Genomic DNA, 14,642 nt, shown 5'->3' on the forward strand with positions numbered 1-14,642 from the left:
TGTATAGAGCATAGGGCGTGTTTATACATAAAGGTGCACTGTGTAACTTTTCTGAGTGAGGGTGCGCCACCTGCTCTTCTTCATGTTACTGTTATGTGATCTTATTTCTTTGCGCAGAATGATCCACAGCAAATAAACTCAGCAATAAAGAAACAGGTCAGATTTGCTCATAGTCAGAGTGCACCTTTTACAAGCAAGTTTTAGCAATTAAATCACCTCTAATTGAATAAATATACGATAGATGCCATACTTAAATACCATACTGTTGACAAGCCCACCAGAAACCACCTTTAAAGTTTCAATTTTGTGCACAGCTGTTGTGATATTGGACTGTGTATAAAGAAATCAAATAAAATGTTCAGATATAATGCTCTTTTCAGGCTGTACAAAATACATTTGGAGCCCGTACGGCATATGCTGTGTGATTTTTGGCCCGTTTTGAGCCAATTTTTCACTCATGAGTCTGTTTTTGGGATCAGGCCGAGTTTTGGCTTAATTGTGTGTCGTGCTTCGCGTAGTATACAGGGGGTAATGAGAACCGATGAATACCTCATACCAGCCCCTGATCGGCAATCGTAGGTCTCAGGAATATCAAACTGTTTGAAATCTAGTCACCTATTGTAAGGGTTTCGCACTGTTGAAGTAGTCTGAAATTTTACGATTTAGTCGACCTTTACACTTAGAAAATCATGTTCAAAGTAAACAATAATCTCTTGTCAAAATCACTACAGAATATGTTAAAAATCCGAAATATCCAATATGAGCTCAGAGGTATGACCACGTTTATCAAAAAGAAAATCAGAACAAACATTATGAAATTTTGCAAATCTGTTAAAGGGTTGGAGCTCTGGAACAATTGTACAGAAAACCTAAAACTGTGCACCACACTCTTCTATTGTATAAAGAAGTTTAAAGGTTTAATTCTGGGCAGGTACATGAATGATGATACTTAGTTTGTGCTACAGTACCGTATTTTCCGGGCTATTAGACTCACTGTCATTAAATGGTCTATTTTCAAACTTTTTTCACAGATAAACCACACCGGACTTTAAACAAAACACAACAGTTGGATGGGTCAGTGGGACTTTGTTTGGCGCGTTGACGGTGACTCTGGGCTTTGTTCAGTTGTGGCGTGTAGGGAGGGTGCTGTCTGGGACCAACGGATTGTCGGCGTGTTCGCAGTGACTCAGTTGTTCAGTTGTGGCTCAGAGTGGCACATTGGACTTTTTCGGTTCGTTCCTCCGTTCCGTTCCTCGTCGGCGTGGAGTGATGAGTGTGTTTTTCTCTGTGCGGTCGCTGTCTGCTCTGTGTGTGTTTGCGTGTTCTGCGGGTGGTGCGGCTTTGTAGTTTACTGAAGTCGTGCTGGGACACCTGAGTGGATTCATGTATAGGGCGCTCTGGATTGCAAGGCGCACGGACGTTTTTTGATGGGATTAGAGGGTTAAGAGCGCACCTATAGCCCAGAAAATACGGTATTGTGTTGTACTGTTACTGATTTGTTTGTTTCCTCTTGCTGTATTTATGAATGAAGTGGTGTCAGTATGACGCTCTGACAAAGGAATAAAGGGTAAAGGAAGAATAAGCTCAAGTTTCAGCCTACACCTTTTCGGTCTATGTATGTTAAATATGACCGAAATCAATCAATCAATCAATAGTTTGTATAGTGTGAGAACATGAAACATTAGCTGTGAACTTTTAAACCCTGCGATTTGTTCATACACTTTGAGCTGGGGCTGAGAGAAGCGATCGAAAATATCGCACAGTCTATGTCCAACATTAGTGCTTGTATTTTTCAACTAATAATTTCATCCCTGATTACGGTGCATAGAAAATGTCACCAGCAGCTGCTTCCACCTGTGTTGGTTATGAGCCAGATGTGCATGTTCAAGACTCCCACTGACCAGAGGGTAAACTGCTCAAGTCTTCACACTGCCCACTTCATTCACAGTTATGAAGCTGGTTGGGATGAGAAAGACATGTGGGTTTAAAAAGCTTTTTCTGATTCCAGTGAAAACCTGAACTTTGATTTGATATATTATTATCAAAATGGGCCACTATCATCTACTACTAGGATGTAACAATAACTGAAATATTGTGATATCGTATCGTCAAAGTTCTAACAATAGCATCGTGGACCATCACAATATATCGAATTATTAAGTCTCTGTGCTTAAGTAAAGAGTTATGGTGCAGCAATAGCTAAAAAAAAGACAGAGAACTACAAAGACCATGATCCTTTGCTCCATTTCAGTGTAGAGTGTAACAGTTCTAAACACTTTTAAGTCTTAGTTCTTTGGATTAAGTCTTGTCAAGGCATTTTAAGAGGAAAAAGTAGCGTATTAACAGTTTTGTTAACCTCCACAAAATAGTGCAATAAATATTGTACTGTGAGACAGAGGTGGGACCAAGTCGTTGTTTTGCAAGTCTCAAGTCTTTGACCTCAAGTCCAAGTCAAGTCCAAATATAAGTTAAATACAGGCAAGTCCAAGTTGAGTGTCGAGTCACTGGCCCATATGTCCAAGTCAAGTCCAAGTCATCTGCTTTGAGCTTCAAGTCATTTCAAGTCTTTAAACCAAAATACCGGATTTTTGCAATTTATATGAATTTTAAACTAAATTGTACATAAATGTCATGGTATATTTATATATGAGTATTTACATAAGAGTTGTAGAAATGCAAATTTTTTCTTTTTAAATGTCTTGACAAGATCTAAGTATGAATCATTTCGGTCACAATAGAAAGAATTCAGATTTAAAAGTGCTTAATAACATTTATTTTGTCATGTATTCTGCACTGAAATGGAAGAATCATGTTTTTTGTAGTTCCTTGTTTTACTGTATTGTACTGTATTGTTCTGTATATTACTGCAGTACGTTTGAGGATACCATCTCACAGTACTTCAGTTACATCCATTACAAGTACAAGTTACAAGTGACTCCAGTTTTTTCCTGTAAAATTCAGCATAGAAAAGTATTTTCTAAAAACTTATATTTTTAGGAGAAGCATCAAGTTTTCTTAAGTTACAGGCCTCAAGTCCGAGTCAAGTCCCAAGTCATTGACCTTCAAGTCCAAGTCAAGTCCCAAGCCTTAGTCCATTTTATCAAGTCAAGTCTCAAGTCCTAAAAATTGTGACTCAAGTCTGACTCAAACTTGCAACCCACCTCTGCCGTGCGATGTATATCATGAAAATATCGTACCGAGAGATTTCGATATTGTTACATCCCTAATCGTGAGCTTTCCCATGAAATCGCAATAAATATTGTAGCGTGAGGTTCATTCGTGTGACGATTTTGTATCATGACACTTGGATATTGTTACACCCCTAAATACTACCCTTTTCTTTCAGCACAAAGACATTGAGTGATAAGTGGAAGTGGTCTACCAGTAAATTTAAAATGTACCTACTATAATGATCTTGATGATAATGACAAATGTACTGCTATTAACAAGTACCCTTGCCGTCCGGGGATAAGTAGTAGTGTGCCAGGCCTGAGGTATGTGGAGATGATATCAGCTGCTGGGTGTGGAGAGACGCGCCCCCTCTAAACCCAGTATCAGTGTCTTAGGTCACATCCTCAAATAAATACCAGTACGGCGCTCATATACTTCACACTGCGGTCAAAACACAGGAAGTGGTTTCGTTTTAACAGCTTTAGGTCTCACATATCTCATCGTTAGTAATGACATTAATTGCTTTCAGCGTAACTCATTTGTTATGCTTGACTAAGGTTTATAATGCTATAGATTTATGTATAAGACAGTGCACTTGAGGTCACGACTTTCTCATAAACTCTGGCAGATTTGGAATGTGAGAGGAGGCCTATACGGTTATCAATAAATAAATAAATAAATAAATAAATAAATAAAATAATAATAATAATAATAGATACAATTACTATTTTAATAACTATTCAATCTCATTTGAGCAAAAGAATCAGTATTAATTGTTCAGAAAGAAATCACATGTGTTCTGCAAAGTTGGACATTGTTTATAATGATTTTGAGCTATATCAGAAGTAGTAGTAGTAGTAGTAGTAGTAGTAGTAGTTAGTAGTAGTAGTAGTAGTAGTAGTAGTTTTATTTGGTCATTTTGCAGCACTACAAAACAAAACAAAACAAAACAAAACAAAACAATAGACTACGACCCCATGGATCATGACTGAAAGTGTTAAGGCTGAAGTAAAAAGTACTTATAACGCCTAACTCGATTAAATAATGACAGAATTCCAAGAAAGAAAAGCAGCATATGAACAGCAAGTTTACATTTTACTTTCTCTTATGATTCTTAGACCATATATATGAATATATTCTAGCTTCTTAGCGTTTTGGCGGTGAATTAGCAACGTCGTGGTGCATAGACCTACGTCAGTGTATCAGTGTTTTGAGGCGTCCACACAGTGCCAGATCAGATTCGTACTCAGATGAATTCGTGGGAGTTGGCGGCACCAGATTGTTCCATCTCTGGAGCCGTTTTCAATCGGATTAGTGTGAACGAACACTGTATCCACAACGAAAACGATTGGAATACGTACCGGTGTAGACGGGGGCCCTTTTTTTTTATATATTTTTTTTAATCATCACTCAGGTTGTTCCATATACTCATCCTTTGAACAGAAATACAATCATTTTTTTTCTTAGTTCTTGTCTTGAAAAAATGTAAGGATCGTTTGTATTAATGTTAAAAAAAAAGTTTTTTAAGAAAAGTAGTCATGGTTTACTAGTGAAGACAGTAGATCTAGTCTTCTGGGGATTCTGTAAGATTTGATTTTTATATTGTTTTTTGAAGTGCACCAAGTTAGTACAGTCTTTGGTCATCGAAGCTCTTCCATAAGTCTACTCCATGTCTGGTAAGGCACAAGCTTTTGAGAGTGGTTTGAGAGAATTGCTTTTTTTTAAATTCATTTGACATCTCAGGTTGTATTTGAATTTAAAGTTTAAAGTTTTAAATTTTAGATGTCCTCAAATTTCAGTATCTTTAATTGGCAAAAAAGTGCATTCATATGTTCTCTACAAACGACTAAGTGAGCTATTTGGACTGCTTTTTTTTTTTTTGTAATTTAAACAATTAGTATGAAATAAACTACTATTATTTGGAGTTTAACATTGCACTATTGTCTAAAAGAGTGTGTTATCACTTTTAAAAATGTAACTTTTCTGGTGCTTGTCTGTTGCTTTGCCAGAAATGTTCCACAGTATTTTATAACTTATTTATCTTCCATTTTTCCAATCACTGGTGTTTTTATTGCTCCAAAATACCATGAAAAACATGCACTCCTACTGTGAGCTGGGTCACCTCTAAAAGATTTGACCTGCATTTTAACCTTCTAAGCGTGTCACCGTGTGTGTCAGATCACCTTAATGCCATAGTGTGGAGCATTCCGAGCCAAACAATAACACGACCGCGGAGAAGCAGGGGGCAGACGCTGTAGCAGAAAGGTTTCACAGTGCACATTTAATAGTGCTATACAGCCCAGCGTAAGAAAATATATTTGAAATGTAATCTCGGACATAACCTTTGGCAGCTGCAGAGATTAAAGGTTGCCTGTTGAAGTAACTTAACCTGCACCTTCTTTTGAATGTCACTCGGAGGAAGTTTTATTAAAGGCCAGTGGTCCTCGTGAGCCGTACCTTGGTGGCATAGGCCTGTGTGGCAGTAGCAGGCTGGGAGTAGTACTGAGTCACCGCCTGCATGTAGGAATTATAGTCAGCATAGGAAGACACCGGAGGAGCCTGGGACAAAAAAAGAAAGAACACGTCATGTATCATTTGGAACATGAAGTCATAGGTTTGGTGGCGTTGAGGTAAAGCTCAAACGTGGAACCTGTGTGTGGTCCTTGTAGTCTGTCGCCGTGGCGTCCGGAGGGGCAGTGTTGTAGGTGTGAGCCTGGGCCGCAGCCTGGTAGTGCTGGTACCACTGCTGCATGGCTTCCTGTGAGAAACAAAAGAAAAAAAAAGGGAAAGATTTTATTTATAGCACAGTTCATGAACAAAACTGTAAACAAAGTGTGCACTGTGCATAAAATACATTCAATACAAAAAATACAAGTAGTACAATGTAAATTTAAACTAGATATCTATTAACTCTACTAGTGTTCATTTATAAAACTAGTAAAAGTCAAAAAGAGCACTTGGTAAAGGGCTAAACTACTCTATTCTTGCTTACTTCCTGACCCACCACATCTGAAAAGTTGTGTAAAATTGGCAAACAAAGTAGCACAATACATGGAAAAGTGCAAATTTTTGCTGTCAGTGGGATTGTATTTGTGTTATATAAAATATTAAATAATTCTGTCATTAAATTAAAATAAACTCAGGGGTCTCCAACCTTTTTTTCCCAGTGAGCTACTTTTACAAAAAGAAAAAGGTGAATAGCTCCTCATTTTTGCGGGCACAAGAAACTGAGCATATAAAGCCTTAGATGGGGACCAGGTAGATACCTATAAAACATAAACCTTTATCCATTTATTAGTGCACAAAGTTTGGCATCAAAGTGACACATTTACAATGACTTTGTTCAGTTGACACCACAGAACTATAATAAAAAATAGTTTTTTATTATAGATCCATGGTTGAGCAACAGAACTTCTGGGGTAAAAAACCAGAAAGAATAAAATATGAAAATGAATAGTCACTAAGACTTTAAACTTTAAATTAAATATTGTAAATAGAGGTTGAAATCTGTTTTTTTGTTTGACACTAAAATGGAATAATGAAACAAAACTTAAAACCACATGGCTAATTTGTAAAAAACTATTGTGTCGCTGATGTGGTTCAGCTTCTGTCAGACTAAAGGACACAACTCAGTGGAATATGAGTGTTCTTTCTGTGACAGAGGGATGTTCTGCTGATGGTGAGTCTGTTCTGTTGTTCTATTGCATTAAAAGAGATAATTCATGTCATACGCATAGACCAGGGGTGTTAAACATACGGCCCGGGGGCTGGATCTGGCCCTCCAAGACCTTCAATCTGGCCCTTGGCTGATTTTCTACTAAAATATTTTAATTATATTTTCTATTTAAATCTTGTAAATTTTCTGCGACGCTTAGCATAGCAGCGTCTCCAGCATCTCTGTGCGTGGCCCCTCCCACCAGAGCAGCACAAATGAAGACTTGTCTCTTTCCAAATGCTCTTAAAGGACGATCGTTTTGACTGTTGACCATGACACCCTCATCAAAAAAATGTCAAAAATGAGAAAAGTGGAGCGAGTGCAGGATTTTCAAAATGGACTTATTCCTAAAACAAGTTAATGTTAAAACTTTGTGTTGAAATTAGGTTGTTCATAAGTAAAAGAAAGAGTTCATCAGTTAAAATACATTTCTGTAATAGATTTGTGTTTCTCTGCACAAATATTTGAACTTATTACTATTTTTGGGGTTTATATGCCATGAGTTTTCTGATCCGGCCCCTTTGGGATCAAAGTAGGTTGGATACGGCCCCCGGACCAAAATGAGTTTGACACCCCTGACATAGACAGTGTATATGAATGGACATATATTCTAGCTTCTTAGCTTTTTGGCGTTGAATTAGCCTACTGTGCGGTGCATAGAACTACATCAGCATATCAGTGTTTTCAGGCGTCCACACGGTGCTGGATCAGAGTCGTACTCAGATGAATTTGTGGGAGCTGGCGGCACCAGATCATTCCTTCTCTTTCAGTCGGATTAGTGTGGACAAACACTGCATCCACAACGAAAACAGCTCGAATACATACTAGTGTGGACGGGGCCTTAGTAGTGCACCCTGTACTAAAATCACATTTTTCAACATCTCCCATTTGTGAATTTTGAACACTATCCACCCGTGAGTTTCAGAATGATGAGAAATTACGACAGCTGTCATAGAGATTAACAATTTAAAACAAAATATTATATCTCTGACTGGAAAAAGTCCTCGAAATGTTAACAGGAAGGTGAAACCCTTGAAAAGAGACAGCTCCAGACTAATAGAAGGCCCAAGGAGACACAAATCTGCACAACTCCCTTCTAATGAAAACATGGCTCCGTCCTTCCCCCTTTGAACCTGCTCTCCACTTGTTTGCATGGGACTTTGTTTGTGCTGACAGCTCTCCTTTCCCATTCTTCTGTTTCTCCACAAATTAAACTGGCTGTTTTATTGCTTATCTAATCATGACTCATTTGTTTGGGAGCATTAGATTGCAATTAACATTTAGAATTGGGTTTGGATCCTGCTGCAGTTTCAGAGATGGCACTTACTGCTGTGTGGAGCCCAACATGACTCAAACGGAAGAGAAATGCCACCAAAAGAAGACAAGAAAAAAGGAAAAAGAAAGTAAAAGTACATTTGGAAGGTCGATAATGCACTCGGTTACAAGTCTGCAGCCAGACTTAAAGGCGCTGTATCAGATTTTGACCTTAATAGAAGCTTCTAGCCTAAAATATCTGTACTGGAGTAAGACTAAATTTGTGCAAATATGTTTTAAAAAAAAAGGTTCAGGATATTTAAGTAAAAGTAAAAAGTACACATGAAAAATGCTACTTATTTACTGCTTTTTAACACAATTATAGTAATATTTTTAGACTGAATCAACCAATTTTAGTAGCGTTAAGACATTTTACTCAACCTAGAATTATACTCAGTTACAAATACAAGTACAGGTTTAAAACTCTACTCAAACAAAGTACAATTAATACAAAAATCTACTCAAAAAAGTACACGGTTATTATAAAAATATACTTAAAATTACAATAACTTAAGTATTAGTTAGTTTTCTCTCTACAGACAAAAAGGAAGCAGTTTTCTGGAGCGCAGCGATCGAAGGAAAGAACAAGGGAAAGGAGGAAGGACAGGAGGAGAAAGATGAGGAGAGGAAGAAGGAAAGGAGGGAGAAGAGATGGAAGGGGAGGAGGAAAAAGGAGGGAGATTAGGAAGGAGAGAAGGAGGGAGAAGAGGAAGGAAAGGAGGAAGAAAAGGCAGAAGGAGAAGCAAAAGGAGAGGAGGAAATAGGAGGGAGAGGAGAAAAGAGAGGAGAAAAAAGAGGGAGAGAAGGAAGGAGAGGAGGCAGAAGAGGTCCTCCTCATCTGCCTCCACTCTCTCAGAAGAGGGAGAGGAGGAAGGAGAAGAGGAGGGAGAGGAAGAGGGAAACGAGGAGGTAAAGGAATAGGGAGAGGAGAAAGGACAGGAGTAAAGAGAGGAGGAGGGAGAAGCGGAAGGAGAGGAGGAGGGAGAGGAGAACGAAGAGGAGAAGGGAGAGGAAGAAGAAGAAGAGGAGGAAGAGGGAGAGGAGGAAAGAGAGGAGAAAGGAGAGGAGGGAAAGGAGGAAGGAGATGAAGAAAAAGGAGGGTGAGGAAAAAGGACAGGAGGAGAAAAGAGAGGAGGAAAAAGGAAGGAGAGTAGGAGGGAGTGGAAGAAGGACGGGAGGAGAAGAGGAGGAGGGAGAGGAAGAAGGAGAGGAGAAAAAAGGAGAGAGAAGAGGAAGAAGGATGAGAAAAAGAGTAGGGTGAGGAGAAAGGAGAGGAGGAGAGAGAACAGGAAGGAGATGAGGAAGGAGAAGAGGAAGGAGATGAGGACGGAGAGACGTATTCTCTCGTCTTTGCCAAATGTGGCTGGTGTCTGTCCAAATATCTCCACTCGTCTGTTTGGTGCAGTTTCAGCTCCTTCTCTCACCGCTCCATTGTCTCATTATGAATCTATCTCTCCGTCCGCCGCTCCAACTCCCTGTCACAGCTTTTAACACTTTTATGAGACGCCACAGAAGACGAGTATATCTGTATTTAGAATGATAAGCGCACACATAGATCACAATTTATCATTTTGTTAATCTATATATATGCATTTTATTTTATATTTTGTTCCATGTTCCTTAAAGTCTTACCCCAGCTTTACTTTCACCGCAAAACTCTGCTCTGGTCTCAAAGCCTTCATCACAGTGAAGAATTACGATGTTCAAAATGCAGAAAATTAGTGAGGAATAACTTTGGGCCACTGCAAACTCTTTAAAATGATCTAGTTCTGTTTTCACAATCCGGTACAGCACCTTTAATAACACTTGAGAACTCAGACGGGCCTGATTGATACCGGATTAATTAATCAGAGAAATTAATGGTCCTTCCGTATCTTATAACTAAAAAAAGAGAAATAAAATACACTGAAAAGCATAGTGTCCATCTGCAAAATCAATGATATTTTACAATGTTAAACGAGCAGTGTTCTTGTCCGTTTCCCGTGTGTCACTGAAATAAACCAACCTGACCGGACGGCTCTGTATGAGGATTTCAGTCTGGATTTACAAGGCTTACTTTTTGTCTTGACCCAGTTTTGGATGGAATATTCTGAATATTCTACACAACATTATCCCACCGTACTCCAGAAGTTGCCGTGGGCGATGCCATCATCATTTGAGATGTATTATTTAGCATGGGACTGCCAGTCTTTGACAAATAAGCAAATGAGTTCTATACAGATTGCAAAGCTGCTTTAAAGCCTCACAGAGAATCGGTGCAGTGTTGACTTGTTGGTGCACGTGAACGTTGACCATTTTACACAAATCAACCTACTTTATATCATATTATAACGTCAAAACTTTTCTCAAATTCTCTATTGAAACTAACGGGATTTCCACTTAAAGGTCTTTTATTACACAAAATTGTCTCTTGTGAGCTTTAAGTCAGGTCATAACGCTGTTACCTCATCAAAAACATACCTGGAGTTGTGTTTTGTTTTATTCACATCCGTCTGAGTCAATCGCTCTGTTCCACCTTGCAGAAGTGGGGACGTGCAAATTGTGACTTGAACTCGAATCAGACTTGAGTCACAATTTTTAGGACTTGAGACTTTGACTTGATAAAATGGACTAAGACTTGGGACTCGACTTGGACTTGAAGGTCAGTGACTTGGGACTTGACTCAGACTTGAAGCCCGTGACTCGAGAACCACTTTTAAATCTGAATTCTTTCTATTCTGACTGTAATGATTCACACTAAGATCTTGTCAAGACATTTTAAAAGGAAAAAATAACATTTCTGGAACTCTTACATATTCTATAAATACTCATATATAAATATACTATGATTTTTATAGAGCAATTTATCTTACAAGTCATAAAAACTGCACAAATTTAAGTTATGTTTGGTACGTAACACTTGAAATGACTTGAAGCTCAAAGCAGACGACTTGGACTTGACTTGGACTTATGGACCAGTGACTTAAGACTCAACTTGGACTTGCCTGTATTTGACTTGGGACTTGACTCGGACTTGAGACTTACTTGAGGCTTGCAAAACAACAACTTGGTCCCACCTCTGCCACTTTGTGATGTCATGTAGAAGTAGTTTTCAAGTTAACAGCTGCATTTTACCTTTAGTTCTGTAGAAATGGGAAATTCCAGGACTAAAATTCTTGTATTATTTCATTTCATTTATTTATTTGTTTGAGCCAGGTACAACAAGATTCAAAAACAACAACAAAAATAATGATATGGACATGACATATTTGGGACCTGGTGCTCAAAAAGACTAGGATGAATTTTAAAAAACTTATGGAGTCCTACCCCATTATTATCACATGACATCACAAGGTAGAATGTGTAAATGAAATAAAAAAAACAACTCCAGGTCTGTTTGTGACTAGGAAACAACATTATAACATAGATCAGAGCCCTTTAATATTCCCTTGGTCTAAAAAACAATCAGCTGCAAATGTAACATAGAAAGATGAGCACACAGAGAGCAGTGTGTGTATACCTGTGTGTATACCTGTGTGTATACCTGTGTGTATACCTGTGTGTATGCCTGTGTGTATGTGTGTATACCTGTGTGTGTGTATATGTGTGTATGCCTGTGTGTATACCTGTGTGTATACCTGTGTGTATGCCTGTGTGTATACCTGTGTGTATACCTGTGTGTATACCTGTGTGTATGCCTGTGTGTATGTGTGTATGCCTGTGTGTATACCTGTGTGTATGCCTGTGTGTATACCTGTGTGTATGCCTGTGTGTATGCCTGTGTGTATACCTGTGTGTATACCTGTGTGTATGCCTGTGTGTATACCTGTGTGTATGCCTGTGTGTATACCTGTGTGTATGCCTGTGTGTATGCCTGTGTGTATGCCTGTGTGTATGTGTGTATACCTGTGTGTATACCTGTGTGTATGTGTGTATGCCTGTGTGTATATGCCTGTGTGTATATACCTGTGTGTATACCTGTGTGTATGCCTGTGTGTATACCTGTGTGTATACCTGTGTGTATACCTGTGTGTATACCTGTGTGTATATGTGTGTATACCTGTGTGTATACCTGTGTGTATACCTGTGTGTATACCTGTGTGTATACCTGTGTGTATACCTGTGTGTATACCTGTGTGTATACCTGTGTGTATGCCTGTGTGTATACCTGTGTGTATGCCTGTGTGTATACCTGTGTGTATACCTGTGTGTATGCCTGTGTGTAGGTGGGCGCTGGTGGTGGCCGCGCTGTGGGAGAAGGAGCTGGAGGTCTGAGAGGCGACTGGTGCGACAGGAGCAACGGGGCCGGTGTACACGGCTGCACCTGCCGCCCCGCCCTGCGCCTTGGCCCCCATAGACCCTGTGCAAACAAGAGGACAAGATTATAGACTGAACTCACTGCAAAGACTATCAAGATTATTATTTCACACTTTGTTCATTTTAAATCACAATATTAACCTAAACCAACTTAATAATAGAAACACCCTGAAACACTGTCACAATACATTATACAACTTGGTATATATTTTAAAAAATAACAGAAATTACAGAATAAGTGTGTAGGAAGTGCCAGTTTCCTTCTGCTATAACTAACAATGCATTCATGGAAAGGCTGTGTTTATTTTTCAGTATCTGTTCCTATCACCTCCACTTTGTAAATAAATAATAATAAAAATAATTGAATTGTAAAATTGAGAGGTTGAGGAGAGAGAAGGGAACGATGAGAGGGTGAGAAGCGTGAAGGGGACAATGAAAGAATGAGGAAAGTGAAAGGGATGATGAGAGGATGAGGAGATAGTGAAGGGGCTGATGAAAGGCTGAGGAAAGTGAAAGGGACGATGAGAGGATGAGGAGTGTGAAGGGAACAACGAGAGAATGAGGAAAGTGAAAGGGTCAATGAGAGGATGAGGAAAGTGAAAGGGATGACAAGATGATGAGGCGAGAAGGGAAAACTGAGAGGATGAGGAGAGTGAAGCGGAGGATGAGAGAAGATGAGAGGACGAGGAGAGCGAAGGAACAACGAGAGGATGGGTAAAGTGAAAGGGACGATGAGAGGATGAGGAAAGTGAAGGAGACAATGAGCTGATGAGCAGAGTGGACAATGAGATAATGAGGAAAGCGAATGAAAAGAGTAGAGAATGAGAAGAGTGAAAAAAATGACAAGAGAATGAGGAAAGTGAAGGAGAAAACGAGATGATGAGGAGAGTGAAGGGGATGATGAGAGAAGATGAGAGGATGAGGAGAGTGGAAAATAAAATGAGAGGATGAGGAGAGTGAAGGGGATGATGAGAGGATGAGGAGAGTGAAAAATAAAATGAGAGGATGAGGAGAGTGAAGGGGATGATGAGATGATGAGGAGAGTGAAGGGGATGATGAGAGAAGATGAGAGGATGAGGAGAGTGGAAAATAAAATGAGAGGATGAGGAGAGTGAAGGGGATGATGAGAGGATGAGGAGAGTGAAAAATAAAATGAGAGGATGAGGAGAGTGAAGGGGATGATGAGATGATGAGGAGAGTGAAAAATAAAATGAGAGGATGAGGAGAGTGAAGGGGATGATGAGAGAAGATGAGAGGATGAGGAGAGTGGAAAAATAAAATGAGAGGATGAGGAGAGTGAAGGGGATGATGAGATGATGAGGAGAGTGAAGGGGATGATGAGAGAAGATGAGAGGATGAGGAGAGTGAAAAATAAAATGAGAGGATGAGGAGAGTGAAGGGGATGATGAGAGGATGAGGAGAGTGAAAAATAAAATGAGAGGATGAGGAGAGTGAAGGGGATGATGATGAGATGATGAGGAGAGTGAAAAATAAAATGAGAGGATGAGGAGAGTGAGGGGATGATGAGAGAAGATGAGAGGATGAGGAGAGTGGAAAATAAAATGAGAGGATGAGGAGAGTGAAGGGGATGACCGAGAGGATGAGGAGAGTTAAAAGGACGACAAGATAATGCGGAAAGTGAAAGCAACGATGAGAGGATGACGGAAGTGAAAGGGAAGATGAGAGAATAAGGAGTGTGAAGGGGACTGTGAGATGATGAGAAGAGTGAAGAGGATGACGAGAGGATGATGAATGTGAAAGGGACGACGAGAGGATGAGGAAAGTGAAAGAGACAATGAGAGGATGAGGAAAGTGAAGAGGACGATGACATGACAAGGAGAGTAAAGAGAAGGACGAGAGAATGAGGAAAGTGAATGGAACGATGAGAGAATAAAGAAAGTAAATGCGACGATGAGAGGATGAGGAGGATTAAGGGCTTGTGAGCATATTTATTTTTGTTTACTGACACAAATGGAAACCTTACCTTGCAAGACAACACTGGGCATCACGCTGGCCAGGTTCAGGTAAGGATTAGAGGGCAGTCGGACCTCTTTGGGTGGATCTCCCAGTAAAGAACTCTGACCACTGTTCACCTGCAAAAAGAAAACACTCATAGTTACACCTCACCGACACCGTCCAGTCACAT

At 39.5% G+C, this 14,642-nt stretch overlaps 1 protein-coding gene across 1 annotated transcript in view; it reads right to left on the bottom strand.

Moving 5' to 3' along the window:
- The window catches only part of raver2 (ribonucleoprotein, PTB-binding 2), a 249,941-nt gene that overhangs the window by 9,684 nt on the left and 225,615 nt on the right, over positions 1 to 14,642 (bottom strand). The window contains 5 exon segments of the mRNA XM_055164999.1: positions 5,629 to 5,730; positions 5,822 to 5,929; positions 11,866 to 11,897; positions 12,384 to 12,539; positions 14,481 to 14,589. Coding sequence (XP_055020974.1) covers positions 5,629 to 5,730; positions 5,822 to 5,929; positions 11,866 to 11,897; positions 12,384 to 12,539; positions 14,481 to 14,589 — 507 coding nt within the window.

The sequence above is a fragment of the Boleophthalmus pectinirostris genome, unplaced genomic scaffold, assembly GCF_026225935.1.
Source record: "Boleophthalmus pectinirostris isolate CB_2022bp ecotype Guang Dong unplaced genomic scaffold, ASM2622593v1 HiC_scaffold_7, whole genome shotgun sequence".
In the NCBI taxonomy this organism is placed as follows: Eukaryota; Metazoa; Chordata; class Actinopteri; order Gobiiformes; family Gobiidae; genus Boleophthalmus; species Boleophthalmus pectinirostris.